Source organism: Saccopteryx bilineata, chromosome 5 (genome assembly GCF_036850765.1).
Source record: "Saccopteryx bilineata isolate mSacBil1 chromosome 5, mSacBil1_pri_phased_curated, whole genome shotgun sequence".
NCBI classification, from domain to species: domain Eukaryota; kingdom Metazoa; phylum Chordata; class Mammalia; order Chiroptera; family Emballonuridae; genus Saccopteryx; species Saccopteryx bilineata.
Genome location: NC_089494.1, coordinates 155,009,322 through 155,027,732, shown reverse-complemented (window position 1 = coordinate 155,027,732; position 18,411 = coordinate 155,009,322). Strand labels below are relative to the sequence as shown.

At 36.7% G+C, this 18,411-nt stretch overlaps 1 protein-coding gene across 3 annotated transcripts in view; it reads right to left on the bottom strand.

Moving 5' to 3' along the window:
* Positions 1-2,781: 2,781 nt before the first annotated feature.
* NSUN6 (NOP2/Sun RNA methyltransferase 6) overlaps positions 2,782-18,411 on the bottom strand; it is an 86,991-nt gene continuing 71,361 nt past the window's right edge. For all 3 annotated transcript variants that reach the window (XM_066232434.1, XM_066232433.1, XM_066232431.1), the window contains 2 exons: positions 4,896-5,021; positions 2,782-3,026 (listed from right to left, as the gene is read on the bottom strand). In XM_066232434.1, coding sequence (XP_066088531.1) covers positions 2,802-3,026; positions 4,896-5,021 — 351 coding nt within the window. In that variant the 3' untranslated portion in view covers positions 2,782-2,801. The remainder of the gene's footprint in view (positions 3,027-4,895; positions 5,022-18,411) is intronic.

Here is an 18,411-nt window from a genome sequence, read left to right as displayed (position 1 = left end):
TTAGAGAAAAAAGGTAATGAGATGGTGTTAGGTCAGTTTAATTTGGCTAAATTATATTTTTAACTGTTTGTACTTCACTTTGCTATTTAAACCAAAATGTGATACAGGGTTTTGAAGTAAAATGTACTCACTGTTGAAATGCTTTTTCTGTTTCACAGAAATATCTATGTCAACACTAAATATGTTAAAAGATAATATATTAATTTTCTTCCACATTTTCCTGATCTTTTTCCTTTTTATTGTTTTTCTTAAGTTTCTTTCACCTTTGAAATTGACTTTTATTTACAGTTTGCTTTAATTTCCGAAGGAAAGATACCAACTGAAAATGTGTATGTTAAGAAAATTTTTTAAACTATTTATTTGTCTTTACTGTGTTCTATGTGCAAATGTTTTTCTACTTTTCCTGCATTGCTTATATAGTATTTTGCTATTTATCAGTATTAAACATTTATACATTTGCTGCCCCTATTTTCATCCCAGCTTAAGTAGGTAAGGCTTTGTAGACAACATGAGAGGTAATGGATTTTGTAAAAAATACATTTAAAATTTGGGGAAGGACCTGACCGGTTGGCTCAGCGGTAGAGTGTTGGCCTAACATGTGGAAGACTTGGGTTCAATTCCCAGCCAGGGCACACATGCGAGGTGCCCATCTGCCTCTCCACTCTTCCCCCTTTCCTTTCTTTTCCCCTCCCACAGCCAATGCTTCACTGGAGGAAAGTTGGCCCAGGCACTGAGGATGGCTCCACCTCAGGTGCTAGAATGTCTCCAGTTGCAACGGAGCAGCGTTCTAGGTGAGCAGAGCATCGCCCCCTAGTGGGCTAGCCAGGTGGATCCCAGTCAGGCACATGCAGGAGTCTGTCTCTCTGCCTCCCTGCTTCTCACTTCAGAAAAATACAAAAAAAAAAAATTTGATAAGTATGCTGAACCCTAGAAACAGATATGCCAGTCAAACATTATTTCTCTTTAGTTAAATGACATCTCCTGGATATAAGGCAGAATGAGGACTGTAAAGAAGTCAATCGCATATTTGAATCTTACGAAGCTTGAAGTATTTTCCCCCTCATTCAATAAGCATTTCTTGGCAATCTGCTCTGAAGCAGTGACAGGCTCTTCCCAGGTCTGAGCACAGCAGTCAGGGCCAAGCCTAGTAAACTAGAGTATTTTCAAAGTGCCACAATAGCAGAAATGGGCCCTAGGGGTATAGAGAGATGAACGCCTAACCCATCCCCAGGGAACAGTTTTCAAGAAAGGCATCTTCAAAGATCAGGCCATTGAATCCTGGTCCAGGAGGCCTTGCAATCGAGATGGATATAGTAGTTACAACACATTCCCAACAGAAACATTATGAGGGGGACGGGAAGAAACTATTAGGCAACTGTTTCCAATTGCGCACTTTTATATGCTCAAGGCTTAGGAATTTAAGGATGATTTGATAAAAATTAACAAAAACAGGTGTATATAACTGTACAAGACAGCCTTTGAACTAGGCTGGGAGTTTAAATGTATCTTATTTAAAAAGCAGGAAGGATAAAGCAAAACTAAGGTTATAACATCTTTTTCAAAAGCAGTCACATTGGCCACTGTAGGGGGATGTCTGGTCAAGTCACATCTGTGGTTTGAATGATGTTCTTATCTACATTTATAAGTCGTCTTTTGTGTTGTAATCTGTCACAGTCACAACAGCCTTGTCCGATGTTGTTCTGTGAAGTCATGTTCAATACGAGGACACATGGCCTCCCTGGAAGTGCCAGGCCAGTGGCCAGCTGTCAGAAGCTGGCTTTCTCCTGTGCACCAACCACATCTCTTAACTGTTATGGCATGTGTTTAAACAGAGGAGAAAAGGTACTCACATTGTGGAATATCTCATTGTTTTTTAATCTACAAAGTAAAGAAAAGATTCGTTTTACTTTTTAGTTTAAAAGAATAAGGGGAAAGTAAATATAAAGGCAGACTATTATTTAAAAGAGATGAGACTTCATTTGGAAGAGGGTTTATCAATAGTAAGCCAGAAAAGAGGTAAAGTACTCTGCTCAGTTATTGGCACATGGTAAATGTCATACTTCCCATGCCCGGAATTCTTAAGGAATGACTTACTTAGGAACTAAGGAGTGGAAAATAATTATTTTTTGTAAGTAATCAAATATTACTATTTTTTTCCTTGTTAGATTCACTGATTATCTTAAAAATTATTTGCATTCTTTACGAATTAAAACACAAGACTGCAAATAAAAATGTTTCAGGCCTGACCTGTGGTGGCGCAGTGGATAAAGCATCAACCTGGAATGCTGAGGTCACCAGTTCGAAACCCTGGGCTTGCCTAGGAGTTGATGCTTCCTACTTCTCCCCCACTTCTCTAAAAGGAATAAATCTTTTAAACAATTCTGCAGACATCTACAGGCATTTCCTTTTCTTGATACTCTGCTAAATCCAAAAGGAAAAATTATTTTAAAATTACAAAATGTGCTGACCTATGGTTGCACAGTGGATACTGTAGACGTGGACTGCTGAGGTCGCCGTTTCAAAACCCTGGGCTTGCCTCGTCAAATCACATATGGGAGTTGATGCTTCCTGCTCCGCCCTGCTTTCTCTCTCTCTCCTCTCTAAAATAAATAAATAAAATTTAAAAATCTAATCTCATACCACCCCCATTACTTCGTGTGTCTCTTGATCCCTGGTGAAACAGCTGGCAGCCATTTCTGTTTCCTTAGCATCAGGCCATCAATCATTTGGTCTGACAACAGATTTGTTTTTAAATTAAAAACCACGCACACACACACAGCAAATGTTTGGAATTTTCATTTCTAAGGATCCTTCTGTATACTTTTGCATTTTACAAATTTTGCAATAAAAAAACCTATACAATCCTTATTCGCCAGCCGAATCATGTCTTCTACTCTGGCCTCTCTGAGAGAATCGACATCCATGTCCCATAATGGCGCAACAGACGGATCAAATCGCTGCAGCTGTTGCAATTGTTCCACTGACAGGCCAGCTCCCATCATTCCTTCTCCTCCAATCTGAGGTTCCTGTTTGGAGAAGATCAAAAAATATGCATGACCATCCTACAATGAGTAAGTGTGTGTGACTGTTCACAATTTAAGTTAAAAAACAAATCTGTAATACAAATTCCAAAAATAGCAAAATGAAAAAATTTTATTTTTGTAGAATGTACTGCTTTCTCAGGTGGTGAAGTATGAAAGCTGTAATATTGGTCACCTGAAGAAACAGTACCTATTATAGCTCATATGCTCATCAAATACCATGACACTGCAAAGGACTTGAGCTTCAGAGTTAAACATACACAGATTCAAATCACAGACCTGCCAATGTTAGCTATGTGACCTTAAGCAAGTAATGTTACCTGTTTCCTCATCTATAAAAGAGATAGACTACTCATATCTGAGAGTTAAATAAAGAAGGTGATATCACACCTGGCACGTAGTGAGTGGTAGGTAGTGGCTGGCAAATAGAGGCCATCTGGTCCTCAATAAATGGAACATTATAATCAATAACAAAAACAGATAAAATTTCAGCTTCATATATGAGACTCCTCAAACTGACAGGAGTCTTTGGGTCTCTAACGATTCCTCTCTCTGACTTACCAATCAGATGATACAAGTTTTTGTTGTTTTAAAATGCACTAGAATTCAAAATGAGATCAATTAAAGCAGCATCCATCAGTTTAGAGGAATAAAAAATCACAAGGAAATAAGTGATAATTACAAAAACTATTTCAAAAGATCCATAATCCTAATTTAAGTGCCCACTTCAAAAAAATGTTTATGTTACTGAAGATTTATCTTCCTAGTTATATGTCTGAAAACCTATCATTTATTAACCCATGGGGAGAAAAATCTCTTTTAGATATATACTGAGTATATATGTATATACACACATGCAATTCCAGGTGAATTCTGCAGTCTTCCTTTCATCCACAATGCAATTATCTTAATTTCTGTATCTAGAAACCACCTCTGGATTGCATTTTTATTTTTGTATTTCAATTACCTACCAGAATTCTGTACAGGAAGGTATTAAAAGTTACATGTTTAATGTACCTGAATGAGTTTGAGCATTATTACAGATGTAAGCTTGATCTCAAACATCCTGGGCTAAACATCTAATAATAAATAGGTTTTCTTTCTTTTTTTTTTTTTTAAGTTTATTTTTATTTTTTTTAATTTATTCATTTTAAGGGGGTAGAGAGAGGAGAGAGGAGGAGCTGGAAGCATCAACTCCCATATGTACCTTGACCAGGCAAGCCCAGGGTTTCGAACCGGCGACCTCAGCATTTCCAGGTCGACGCTTTATCCACTGCGCCACCACAGGTCAGGCCAATAAATAGGTTTTCAAAAAAAATCATAACAAAGATAGTGTTAAGAAAGATAAAGTACGAGAAAGCTTTTTAAATATTACATAATTTACATAAGAAACTAGAGAGAAGCACTAATCCTGAACCATTTGCCCACCCTGGCTAGTCTTGATAACTAGTTATTTTAAAGTCTGTTTGGGTTTTAACGTGACAGGAGAAAAAATGCTCGAAATTTTCCTTATTTGAAAAATCTATGACTCGTAGTGGGAGAAAAAACTCAGAAACAAAGTTCTGAGCAACATGAACAAGAACCACAGTGAAACAAAGATCTAACAAAAATACACATGAGCTTTGTGTTACTTTAACACAACAATGAATGAACATAGAGAAAAACTGTCAGGATGTGAACTACTCTGTGTGCATCTAAGATGGATTTAGTAATAGAGACATTTTTGTTTATGGCAGTATTTGTTTCAGAAGTTTTACCTGGCATATTTCTTCATCAAATAACCTATGTTTATCACCGCACTTAAGTTTCTGTGATTCATCCTAAATAGACTGAGAAATAGGAAATTATTCTTACCTGGGGCTGAAGCTGAAGGCAAGGAAATGCTGTGAGGGCCCAGGCCACTTGCTCCTCATTCTCGGCCAGCGTGACTGTGCACGTGCTATACACCAGCACTCCCCCTGGCTTCAGCAGCCTCACTGCCTAAGGAAAATGTCATCACACTATCTGTACCACAATGCTAAATAAACATTTTAAGAAATTTTATATCTATATACCTTTCAAAAATTTGGGATAAATAAAATGATGTTCTGTATGACCAGGATTCTTTCCTAATTAGATGTTCCAGACTAGATGCATTTCATTATATCTTGGAGCTGTTACAGTCCATTTGGACCAAAACTTTCCCAAATATGATCATTCAGTGTCATGACTATACATACTAAATTTACATTTTTTAGGCAAGTCTCCTTTCTAAATTCCAGCTCATATGCTCACATATTCAATTGCCTTCTCAATAGTTCTACTGTGAAATATGAGATGTCCCAAACTAAACACCTATCTTCCCTTTGAAACCTATTAGAGAAGTATTCCCATCCTTCTAGATGTTTCAGCTCTAAATCTTAGCTTATTCTGGATCACATTCCTCTCTCAAATTCTCCATACATCGGCATATCCTATCATCTCTGCCTTCAAAATATACCCAGCATTCGGCTACTTCTCACCACTTCCACTCCTACCATTCTGGTCAAGGCCTCATGATCTTTGCCTGGATTACTGCAGCAGTCACCTAGTTGGTCCAAATTCCTCACCCCTGCCATTCTACAATCTATTCTCATTATGGTAGCCAGAGCAGCACTTTCAAAACTTGTCACTTCTCAGCTTGGAACCCTTCAAATGCTCCCAATTATCATTTGGATTCAAAGCCCAAGTCCTGACAGTGGCTGTCAAAGCATTACACAAAGCAGGCCTCTTACTGCCTTTCTGGCCTCAACTTAAATACCTGCTCACTGTGCTTTAGCAACACTGGCCTCTGCTGTTCTGGGACACACACGGCCCGCTCTCCCCATGGGATCTTGCAAGTGCCTGGAACACTCTTCTAATTCTCTGCATTGCTTGCTCTTCACAAGTGTCTTAGCTTTGTTTACTGCCCTCTTCCCAGCAATGCTCACCAGACTACCCTGCACTCCAATCCAGCACTCCTATCCTCCTTTCCTTTCTGTACTTTGCTCTACAGGATTATTACCTTGTAATAAACTAAATAAGTTATCTATTTGTTAATTTCCTTTCCCAATCAGAACAGAAAACTCATGAATAAAGGCAGGGATTCTGTTATTTTTTTTACTACTATGTTGTCAGCATCTAGAATACTATATTACATATAGTAGGTGCTCAATGAATAGTTCCAATAAGGAAATGAGTCAGGAAATAAGGTGTTATACAAAAATAAATTTGTCCCAAATGACTAAATTTTACCATTTTAAAATTTTAATAAAAATATTTTAAAATATATACCTAGTATATGCTTATACTTTTTTAACTGGAGTATGCTGATCAAAATTTAAATTTTGTTACTGTGAGCCAGTTGTTATTTTAAATGCCTTACATAGGTTTTCTTAATACTTTTAACAAATATGAGGTATGGTTACTCTCTCCACTGAGGTAAACGAGGTGTAGTTGTTATGCCCATTTCTAAGATATGAATCTATGTACCCAGAGTCACTTATGTGTAGGATGCATGACTCCCAGATGTGTCTGATTCTGGCATTCCTCAAGAAAAAAGAAAAATCTCAAAGGAACAATCAAACTTTACAGCTAAAGAAACTAGAAAAAGTGGGAAAAACAAAGCCCAAGGCGAGTAAAAGAAAAGAAATAATAAACATCAATACAGAAATAAACTAAATAGAGTCTAAAACAAAACAAACAGCAGAAAAGATCAATGAAACCAAGAGCTGGCTCCTTGAAAAGATAAACAAAATAATTATTGCTTTAGTGAAACACATCAAAAGAGAGAGAAAGAGAGGGGCCCAAATAAAATCCAAAATTAAAGAGAAGTCATAACACCATAGAAATACAAAGAATTATAAGAAAATACTACAAATAAATGCATGCCAACAAATTGGATAACGTAGAAAAAAATGGATAAATTCTAAAAAGAAACAAAAAACAAAACTCCCATGACTAAATTAGAAAGGAAAAGATAATCTGATTAAACCAATAACTAATAAAAAAAATCAAATAAGTATTTTTTTAAAATCCCAACAAACAAAAATCCTGGAGTATATCGCTTCATAGGTGAATTTTAACAAGCATTTCCCCAAAATTCTTATCTTTCTCAAACTATTCAAAAATATTAAAGAGGGAAGACTCCCAGACTCATTTTACAAGACCAGCATTACCCTGACACCTAAATCAGAAAAGAACACTACAAAAAGAGAAAATAGTATGGAAATCAATATGGAGGTTCCTCAAATTTTTTAAAATAGAAACTACTATAGCCCCAGCATGCCCACTCCTGGGTATTTATTTGAAGAAATTCAAAACACTAATTTGAAGAGATATATGCACTTCTATGTTCATTACAGCATTATTTACAACAACCATGATATGGAAAAAAACCTAAGTGTCCATCAATAGACAATCGGATAAAGAAGATGTGGTATATACAACCGACTATTATTCAGCCAGAAAAAAAAAATGAATGAAATCTTACCATTAGTGACAATATAAATGAACCTAGACGATTTTTTTTTGTGACAGAGACACACAGAGAGAGAGAGAGAGAGAGAGAGAGAGAGAGAGAGAGAGAGAGAGAGACGGAGAGAGGAACAGATAGAGACAGACACAGGAAGGGAGAGAGATGAGAATCGGCAATTCTTCATTGCAGCTCCTTAGTTGTGCATTGACTGCTTTCTCATATGTGCCTTGACCAGGGGGCTACAGCAGACCGAGTGACCCCTTGCTCAAGCCAGCAACCTTGGGTTCAAACAAGCTGGTGAGCTATGCTCAAACCAGATGAGCCCACGCTCAAGCTGGTGACTTTGGGGTTTCGAACCTGGGTCCTCTGCATCCCAGTCCGACGCTCTATCCACTGCAACATCAACTGCTTAGGCAAACCTAGAGAATATTATGCTATGTGAAATGTCAGATACAGAAAGACAAATACCATATGATTTTACTTATATGTGGAATTTAAAAAGAAAACAAAAAACAAAACAGAAACAAGCTCATAGATACAGAGAATAAACTGATGATGGTTCTGGGTGAAAAAGATAAAGGTACAAATTGGCAGTTATATTACAACTGCCATGGGGATATAAAGCACAGCATAGGAAACACAGTCAATAATATTGTAGTAACTAAATATGAAGTCAGGAAAGTACTAGACTTATTGGGAGGAATCACTTAATTAACTTATATAAATGTCTAATCACTATGTTGTACACCTAAAACTAAATTAGTATTGAATGCCAACTATACTTCTAAAAATATAAAAATAAGAGGATGACGTCAGAGTAATGGCGGAGTAGGAAGCGATACCGATAAATCTCCCCCAAAACTCAACAAGATCTTCAACCAGAAACAGAAAAACCTATACTTGGAGCTTCCAGATTCTTCGCAATACACCCAAAGGTATGATTGAGTGAAAAATTGGCTAAATATATAACCAAACCCCGAAGGAAATAGGGAGTAAGAAATGCTCCGCCTTCCTCACTAACCTAAACAGGGCGGCTTTCTCTGGTAACTGTGAATATAGAAACTGAGGCGGGCAAAGGGGGTGAATAGATCCAGGCCGCCGCAGCAAAAACGGCCGAACCAGGCTGTGGCTCAGAGATCCAAGCCGAGGAAAATCTGATCCTGTGGCAACCCGGGCAATACAAGCTAACACTCGCGCCAAACCCAAACAAAGAAAGACAAGCGGAGCGGCCATTTTACCCGGTCTCCTGGTCGGTGCGCAGTTAGTGGAAGAGAGATTTCTTCCTAAGCCACGGAAGTGGGTGCCCGTGTTGCCCCACGGAGAGGCAGGGTCAGAGGACTTTCTGTGGGCTGAGGGCAGAGTCTCTGGGCAGCCCCAGCGCCCTGGGAAAGCCACGCACGGGAGGGAGTGAGAACTACTTCCAACGGTGGAGATTTTCCGTGCTGGTGAGGGTTTTACTCAGAGGGAACCGCGGCCGGCCTCATATCCTGGTGTGCGCGCGCAGATAAGGAGTGAGCGATTCCTCCGAGTGCCTCGGCAGTGCGCGCCCGTGTTATCGCACAGAGGGGCAGAGTCAGGGGCCTTTGTGTGGGCCAAAGCGGAATCTCGGGCCGCCCCAGCGCCTTGCAAAAGCCGCACACGGGGACGGAGCGAGACTCAATTCCAACGCTGCAACTTTTCCCTGCGGTTGGGGGTTTCACTCAGAGCGTGAGACTGCTGGCCGGATATCCTGGTTGCAGACAGTGAGTGAGTTTCCTCCAAGCGCCCCGGAAGTGGGCGCCCGCTTGTGTTACCGGACAGAGTGGCAGAGCCAGTGGTCTTTGAGTGGGCGGAAAGCCCACCTGATTATGCTAGCAGCTCTGACTGACTGAGCCTTACCCAGAGCCCTGTGCTGAGTGGAAATAGAGTGGGGAGTTGCCAGCAATTTGAGCCTCTTACTATCCAGGCAGAGGCAGCAGCAACCCCATACCTGGACTATCAGGCTACTAATTGAGGAAGGAAAGACTAGGAGAAAGGCTCCAGGAACACGGACTCTCTCACTGTCGGAGCCTATAAATGCTAATGAGCCTCAACTCCCAACGAGAATAAAGCATAATACATGACATTGCCATAGAGACTTATCAACTGCAAACCTCTACCTGAGCGTGCCAAAGGGGCAGAACCCGGGGTACAGAGTCACCGACCAGGAAGAGGGAGAGAAAAGAAAAAGCAAGAAGATAACCTCTCAAAATCAAGAATAATCTGCAGACTTTATAACCTATCCCATTTTATTATATTTGTTCGTTTGTTTCTCTTATCTTCATTCTTGAGACTCTTTTTTCCTCCTCCAATTTGGCCGATTAACTCTCTACCGGTCTTACTCTCTCCTCTCCTTGAACTACACTACCCATAAGTGTTACATCTCCCATTATCATTTCTCTTCTCTTCCTTTCTCTCTATGAGGGTTGCACTCCAAAACCCTTAACTCTTTCTCTCTCTCTCCTTTCTTTTTTCTTCTTTTAGTGGTTCCCTCTTTTTTTCTCTCTCTCTCTTTCTTTTCTCCCTCTATATTAGTTTCTTCCTTTCTCCTTTACATCTCCTCTCATTCAAACCTCAATAACAAACAAATTATCTTATCTGGGACTCAAACCTATGTTTGTGGCATTTTGGGGGGTTTTTACTTCACCTTTTTAACTCACTAGCAGTGCTCCCAACCCTGGCTCTCCATATTATCTAGTTCTTGTTCCACTAAATACAATAGTAAGTTTTTAATTTGTCCCCCCATTTTTCCATTTTCCTCTTATTCCTCTCATCATAACTCTTAGAAAACCAACACCTAAAAGCAAATCATTTTATTCTTGACCCAAATTTTTTCCTTATTTGCTTTTTGTGGGTCCATACGCTCTTTTTTTTTCTTTTTTTTTTTCTTTTTTTTTCTTTCTCTCTTTTTTGCCCCTTTATTACTTTTCCCCAATTCAGGCCCTCCATCACAGGCATTGTTTGTTATAACTCACAGTCCACCACAAGATTTTCTCAAGAAAGAGGGGAGAGGAGAGGAGAGGAAAAAAAGAGGGGGGGAATAATTTCCTTTTTTTAAAAATTTTTATTTTATTTTATTTTTCTTTATTTCATTATTAATTTTTTTAAAAAAAAACAACTCTTTTCGATTTGTTATTTTTTTATTTTTTTTTTAACTTTTTATTCTTTATTAAATCTCATTAATACTATCAACAAAACCACCCTCAGATGCCATTAAGGAAGAGAAAATCGAATATCATGGATACAAAAGAAAGAGAGGTAACACAGCTAGATGAGGAAAAATCTATGGAGAAAAAATTTAATATATTGGAAACCTTGGAGCTAAATGACAGAGAATTCAAGATAGAAATCCTAAAAATCCTCCGAGATATACAAGAAAACACAGAAAGGCAATATAGGGAGCTCAGAAAACAACTCCATGAACACAAAGAATATATGTCCAAGGAAATTGAAACTATAAAAACAAATCAAACAGAGATGAAAAACTCAATTAACGAGCTGAAAAACGAAGTAACAAGCTTAGCTAATAGAACAGGTCAGATAGAAGAGAGGATTAGTGAAATAGAAGACAAGCAACTTGAGGCACAACAGAGAGAAGAAGAAAGAGACTCAAAAATTAAAAAAAATGAGATAGCCCTACAAGAATTATCTGACTCCATCAAAAAGAATAACATAAGAATAATAGGTATATCAGAGGGAGAAGAGAGAGAAAAATGGAATGGAGAACATACTTAAACAAATAATTGATGAGAACTTCCCAAGCCTGTGGAAAGAACTAAAGCCTCAAGTTCAAGAAGCAAACAGAACTCCAAGTTTTCTTAACCCCAACAAACCTACTCCAAGGCATATCATAATGAAATTGACACAAACCAACAGCAAAGAAAAAATTCTCAAGGCAGCCAGGGAAAAGAAGAATACAACATATAAAGGAAGGCCCATTAGATTATCATCAGATTTCTCAGCAGAAACTCTACAAGCTAGAAGAGAGTGGACCCCAATATTTAAAGTCCTGAAAGAGAGGAACTTTCAGCCACGAATACTATACCCATCAAAGCTATCCTTCAAATACGAAGGAGAAATAAAAACATTCACAGATACAGAAAAGATGAGGGAATTTATCATCAGAAAACCCCCACTCCAGGAATTACTAAAGGGGGTTCTCCAATCAGATACAAAGAACAAAAAAAAAACAGAGCCACAAGTAAAAGCTCCAAGAAGAACACAATAAAACCAAATTTAAACTGTGACAACAACAAAAAGAAAGAGGGGGAGAAGACGGAGATTAACAGTAGCAAAGGACGATGGAGTGCAAAAGTACTCACAAAATAGTTCGCTACAATGAACAGGGTAGGGACCCTTTTCATTACTCAAAGGTAACCACCATTGAAAAAACCACCACAGAAGCACATGAGATAAAAAAGATAGCAACAGAGGAAAGATGTATGGAATACAACCAAATAAAAACAAAAGATAGAAAAACGAAAGAGAAGGATCAAACAAGACACAAAACTAACAGAAAGCAAGATATAAAATGGCAATAGGGAACTCACAAGTATCAATAATTACACTAAATGTAAATGGATTAAACTCACCAATAAAAAGGCACAGAGTAGCAGAATGGATTAAAAAAGAAAATCCAACTGTATGCTGCCTACAGGAAACTCATCTAAGTAACAAGGATAAAAACAAATTCAAAGTGAAAGGCTGGAAAACAATACTCCAAGCAAATAACATCCAAAAAAAAGCAGGTGTAGCAATACTCATATCGGATAATGCTGACTACAAGACAGGAAAAGTACTTAGAGACAAAAATGGCCATTTCATAATGGCTAAGGGGACACTGAATCAAGAAGACATAACAATTCTTAATATATATGCACCAAACCAAGGAGCACCAAAATATATAAGACAGCTACTTATTGATCTTAAAACAAAAACTGACAAAAATACAATCATACTTGGAGACCTCAATACACCGCTGACGGTTCTAGATCGGTCATCCAAACAGAGAATCAACAAAGACATAGTGGCCTTAAACAAAACACTAGAGCACCTGGATATGATAGACATCTACAGGACATTTCATCCCAAAGTGACTGAGTATACATTTTTCTCCAGTGTACGTGGATCATTCTCAAGAATTGACCATATGTTGGGCCACAAAAACAATATCAGCAAATTCAGAAAAATTGAAGTTGTACCAAGCATATTTTCTGATCATAAAGCCTTGAAACTAGAATTCAACTGCAAAAAAGAGGAAAAAAGTCCCACAAAAATGTGGAAACTAAACAACATACTTTTAAAAAATGAATGGGTCAAAGAAGAAATAAGTGCAGAGATCAAAAGATATATACAGACTAATGAAAATGACAATATGACATATCAGAATCTATGGGATGCAGCAAAAGCAGTGATAAGAGGGAAGTTCATATCACTTCAGGCCTATATGAACAAACAAGAGAGAGCCCAAGTGAACCACTTAACTTCCCACCTTAAGGAACTAGAAAAAGAACAAAGAAAACCCAAAACCAGCCAAAGAAAGGAGATAATAAAAATCAGAGCAGAAATAAATGAATTAGAGAACAGAAAAACTATAGAAAAAATTAATAAAACATGGAGCTGGTTCTTTGAAAAGATCAACAAAATTGACAAACCCTTGGCAAGACTTACCAAGGAAAAAAGAGAAAGAACTCATATAAACAAAATCCAAAATGAAAGAGGAGAAATCACCACGGACACCGTAGATATACAAAGAATTATTGTAGAATACTATGAAAAACTTTATGCCACTAAATTCAACAACCTAGAAGAAATGGATAAATTCCTAGAACAATACAACCTTCCTAGACTGAGTCAAGAAGAAGCAGAAAGCCTAAACAGACCTATCAGTAGAGAAGAAATAGAAAAAACCATTAAAAACCTCCCCAAAAATAAAAGTCCAGGCCCTGACGGCTATACCAGCGAATTTTATCAAACATTCAAAGAAGACTTGGTTCCTATTCTACTCAAAGTCTTCCAAAAAATTGAAGAAGAAGCAATACTTCCAAACACATTTTATGAGGCCAACATAACCCTCATACCAAAACCAGGCAAGGATGGCACAAAAAAAGAAAACTACAGACCAATATCTCTAATGAATACAGATGCTAAAATACTAAACAAAATACTAGCAAATCGAATACAACAACATATTAAAAAAATAATACATCATGATCAAGTGGGATTCATCCCAGAATCTCAAGGATGGTTCAACATACGTAAAACGGTTAATGTAATACACCATATCAACAAAACAAAGAACAAAAACCACATGATCTTATCAATAGACGCAGAAAAGGCTTTCGATAAAATACAACACAATTTTATGTTTAAGACTCTCAACAAAATGGGTATAGAAGGAAAATATCTCAACATGATAAAGGCCATATATGATAAACCATCAGCTAACATCATATTAAATGGCACTAAACTGAAGGCTTTCCCCCTTAAATCAGGAACAAGACAGGGTTGTCCACTCTCTCCACTCTTATTTAATGTGGTACTAGAGGTTCTAGCCAGAGCAATCAGACAAGACAAAGAAATAAAAGGCATCCATATCAGAAAAGAAGAAGTAAAGGTATCACTTTTTGCAGATGATATGATCCTATACATCAAAAACCCCAAAGAATCCACAAAAAGACTACTAGAAACAATAAGCCAATACAGTAAGGTCGCAGGATACAAAATTAACATACAGAAGTCAATAGCCTTTCTATATGCCAACAATGAAACAACTGAGAAGGAACTCAAAAGAATAATCCCCTTCACGATTGCAACAAAAAAAATAAAATACTTAGGAATAAACATAACAAAGAATGTAAAGGACTTATATAATGAAAACTATAAACCATTGTTAAGGGAAATCGAAAAAGATATAATGAGATGGAAGAATATACCTTGTTCTTGGCTAGGAAGAATAAATATAATCAAGATGGCTATATTACCCAAAGCAATATACAAATTTAATGCAATTCCCATCAAAATCCCAATGACATTTTTTAAAGAAATAGAGCAAAAAATCATCAGATTTATATGGAACTATAAAAAACCCCGAATAGCCAAAGCAATCCTAAAGAAAAAGAATGAAGCTGGGGGCATAACAATACCTGACTTCAAACTCTATTATAGGGCCACAACAATCAAAACAGCATGGTATTGGCAGAAAAATAGACACTCAGACCAATGGAACAGAATAGAAAGTCCAGAAATAAAACCACATATATATAGTCAAATAATTTTTGATAAAGGGGCCAACAACACACAATGGAGAAAAGAAAGCCTCTTCAATAAATGGTGCTGGGAAAACTGGAAAGCCACATGCAAAAGAATGAAACTGGACTACAGTCTCTCCCCCTGTACAAAAATTAACTCAAAATGGATCAAAGATCTAAACATAAGACCTGAAACAATTAAGTACATAGAAGAAGACATAGGTACTCAACTCATGGACCTGGGTTTTAAAGAGCATTTTATGAATTTGACTCCAATGGCAAGAGAAGTGAAGGCAAAAATTAATGAATGGGACTACATCAGACTAAGAAGTTTTTGCTCAGCAAGGGAAACTGATAACAAAATAAACAGAAAGCCAACTAAATGGGAAATGATATTTTCAAACAACAGCTCAGATAAGGGCCTAATATCCAAAATATACAAAGAACTCATAAAACTCAACAACAAACAAACAAACAATCCAATAAAAAAATGGGAAGAGGATATGAATAGACACTTCTCCCAGGAAGAAATACAAATGGCCAACAGATATATGAAAAGATGCTCATCTTCTTTAGCTATTAGAGAAATGCAAATCAAAACGGCAATGAGATACCACCTCACACCTGTTCGATTAGCTGTTATTAGCAAGTCAGGTAATAGCAAATGTTGGAGAGGCTGTGGAGAAAAAGGAACCCTCATACACTGTTGGTGGGAATGTAAAGTAGTACAACCATTATGGAAGAAAGTATGGTGGTTCCTCAAAAAACTGAAAATAGAACTACCTTATGACCCAGCAATCCCTCTACTGGGTATATATCCCCAAAACTCAGAAACATTGATACGTAAAGACACATGCAGCCCCATGTTTATTGCAGCATTGTTCACAGTGGCCAGGACATGGAAACAACCAAAAAGCCCATCAATAGATGACTGGATAAAGAAGATGTGGCACATATACACTATGGAATACTACTCAGCCATAAGAAATGATGACTTCGGAACATTTACAGCAAAATGGTGGGATCTTGATAACATGATACGAAGCGAAATAAGTAAATCAGAAAAAAACAGGAACTGTATTATTCCATACGTAGGTGGGACATAATAGTGAAACTAAGAGACATTGATAAGAGTGTGGTGGTTACGGGGGGGAGGGGGGAATGGGAGAGGGATAGGGGGTGGGAGGGGCACAAAGAAAACAAGATAGAAGGTGACAGAGGATAATCTGACTTTGGGTGGTGGGTATGCAACATAATTGAACGACAAGATAACCTGGACTTGTTATCTTTGAATATATGTATCCTGATTTATTGATGTCACCCCATTAAAAAAATAAAATTATAAAAAAAAAAAAAATATATATATATATATAAAAATAAGTAATAGCAATTAGTTGGGTATAATTATTGGGTCTTTAAACACATTTCTTATTGGCAACAAGATGCCACTAGAAATAATATGTTCAGTGTTATAGGGAAAATGACTATCAACAAGACTTTTTATATTCACACAAACTCCCATCAAGGATGAGGGCAAAATAATGGCATTTTCTGACTAAAGAAATTTACCGTCCACAAATTTCAGTGAAAAACATTACTATTGTATCTACTTCAACAAAAGGAAAAGTAAACCCAAAGAAAATGAATGGAATTAAAGAGAACTATGAACACAAATCAAATTTTTAAAAGTTGGTAAATTTGATAAAAAATTGTCATAAAAATTTAAAAATATTATAGGCCAATCTTCCTGAGGAACACAGATGCAAAAATCCTCAAAAAATATTAGCAAACTGAATTCATCAATGTATAAAAAAAAGACCATATACCATTATCAAGTGGAATTTATCCCTGGTTCAATATATACAAATCAATTAACATGATATACAACATAAACAAAATGAAGGATAAAACTTACATATGATCATACAAATAAATGCAGAAAAGGCATTTGACAAAATCTAACACCCATTTATGATTAAAATTCTCAGAAAAGTTGAAATAGAGGGAACATACTTCAATATAATAAAGGTGATATATGACAAACCCACAGATATAATCCTCAATGGTAAAAAACTAAAAACATTTTCCATAAGATCAAGAACAAGACAATGATGTCCACTTTCATCACTTTTATTCAACATAGGACTAGAAATCCTAATTACAGCAAGCAGACAAAATAAATAAATAATAAATGGTATCCAAATTGGAAATGAATAAGTAAAACTGTCATGCTTTGCAGACAACATGATATTGCATATAGAGAACCAAAAAACATTACACCAAAAAACTATTAAAACTGATAAATGAATTCAGTAAACTGGAAGGGCACAAAATTAATATTCAAAAACTGGTTGTGCTTTTATACATCAATAAAGAACTATCAGAAAAAGAACTTAAGTAAACAAACCCATCTGCAATTGCATCAAAAAATAAAATACCTGAGAATAAATTTAGCCAAGAAGGTAAAACACCTGTACATGAAAAAGTATAAAACACTGAAGGAAGAAATTAAAGAAGATACAAATAAATGGAATGATATACCATGGTCATGGATAGGAAGAACATCATTAAAATGTCCATACTACCCTAAGCAATCTACAAACTCAATGTAATCCCTATCAAAATATCAATGGCATTTTTCATAGAAAGAGAATAATCCTAAAATTTATATGAAACCCCCAAAGACCCCAAATAGACAAAGCAATCATGAGAAAGCAAAGCTGGAAGAATCAAGCTACCTGACATCAAACTATACTGCAAGACTATGGTAATCAATCATTTCATATCTCAATGAAACAGAATTGAGAACCCTGAAATAAAACCACACCTCTATGGTCAATCAGTCTATGACAAAGAAGGCAAGAATATACAATGGGGTCAAGACAGTCTCTTCAATAACTGGTATTGGAAAGACTGAATAGATACATGCAAAAGATTGAAACTAGACCATTTTCTTATACCATAAACAACAATAAAATGAAAATGGATTAAAGACATAAATGTAAGATCTGAAACCATAAAATTCATTGAAGAAAACATAGGCAGTAAACTGTCACACAGCTCTTAGCAATATTTTTTTGGAGTATCTCTCCTCAGGCAAGGAAAACTAAAGAAAAAAGTAAACAAACAAACCCACATCAGAATAGTTGATGTACTAAAAAGTTTCTGCACAGCAAAGAAAACCATCAACAACACAAAAGGAAACCTACTGAATGGAAGATATTCACCAATGACATATCCACTAAGAGATTAATGTTCAAAATGTGTAAGAAACTCTTACAGCTCAACAAGAAAAAAATCAAGCAATCTGATTTTTTTTAAAAGGGCAGGGAACCTAAATAGACACTTCTCTAAACACTATGTAGATATGGCCAACAGATATATAAAAAAATGCTAATCATCAGGGAAATGCAAATTTAAACCACAATAAAATACCACTTCACCCCTGTCAGAATGGTTACCATCAATAAATCAACAAACAAGTGTTGGCGAGGATGTGGAGAAAAGGGAGCCCTCATGCACTGTTGGTAGAATTGTACATTGGTGCAGCCAGTTTGGAAAACTCTATATAGTTTCCTAAAAAAAATTAAAAATAGAACTACCATATGACCCAACAATACCAGTTCTG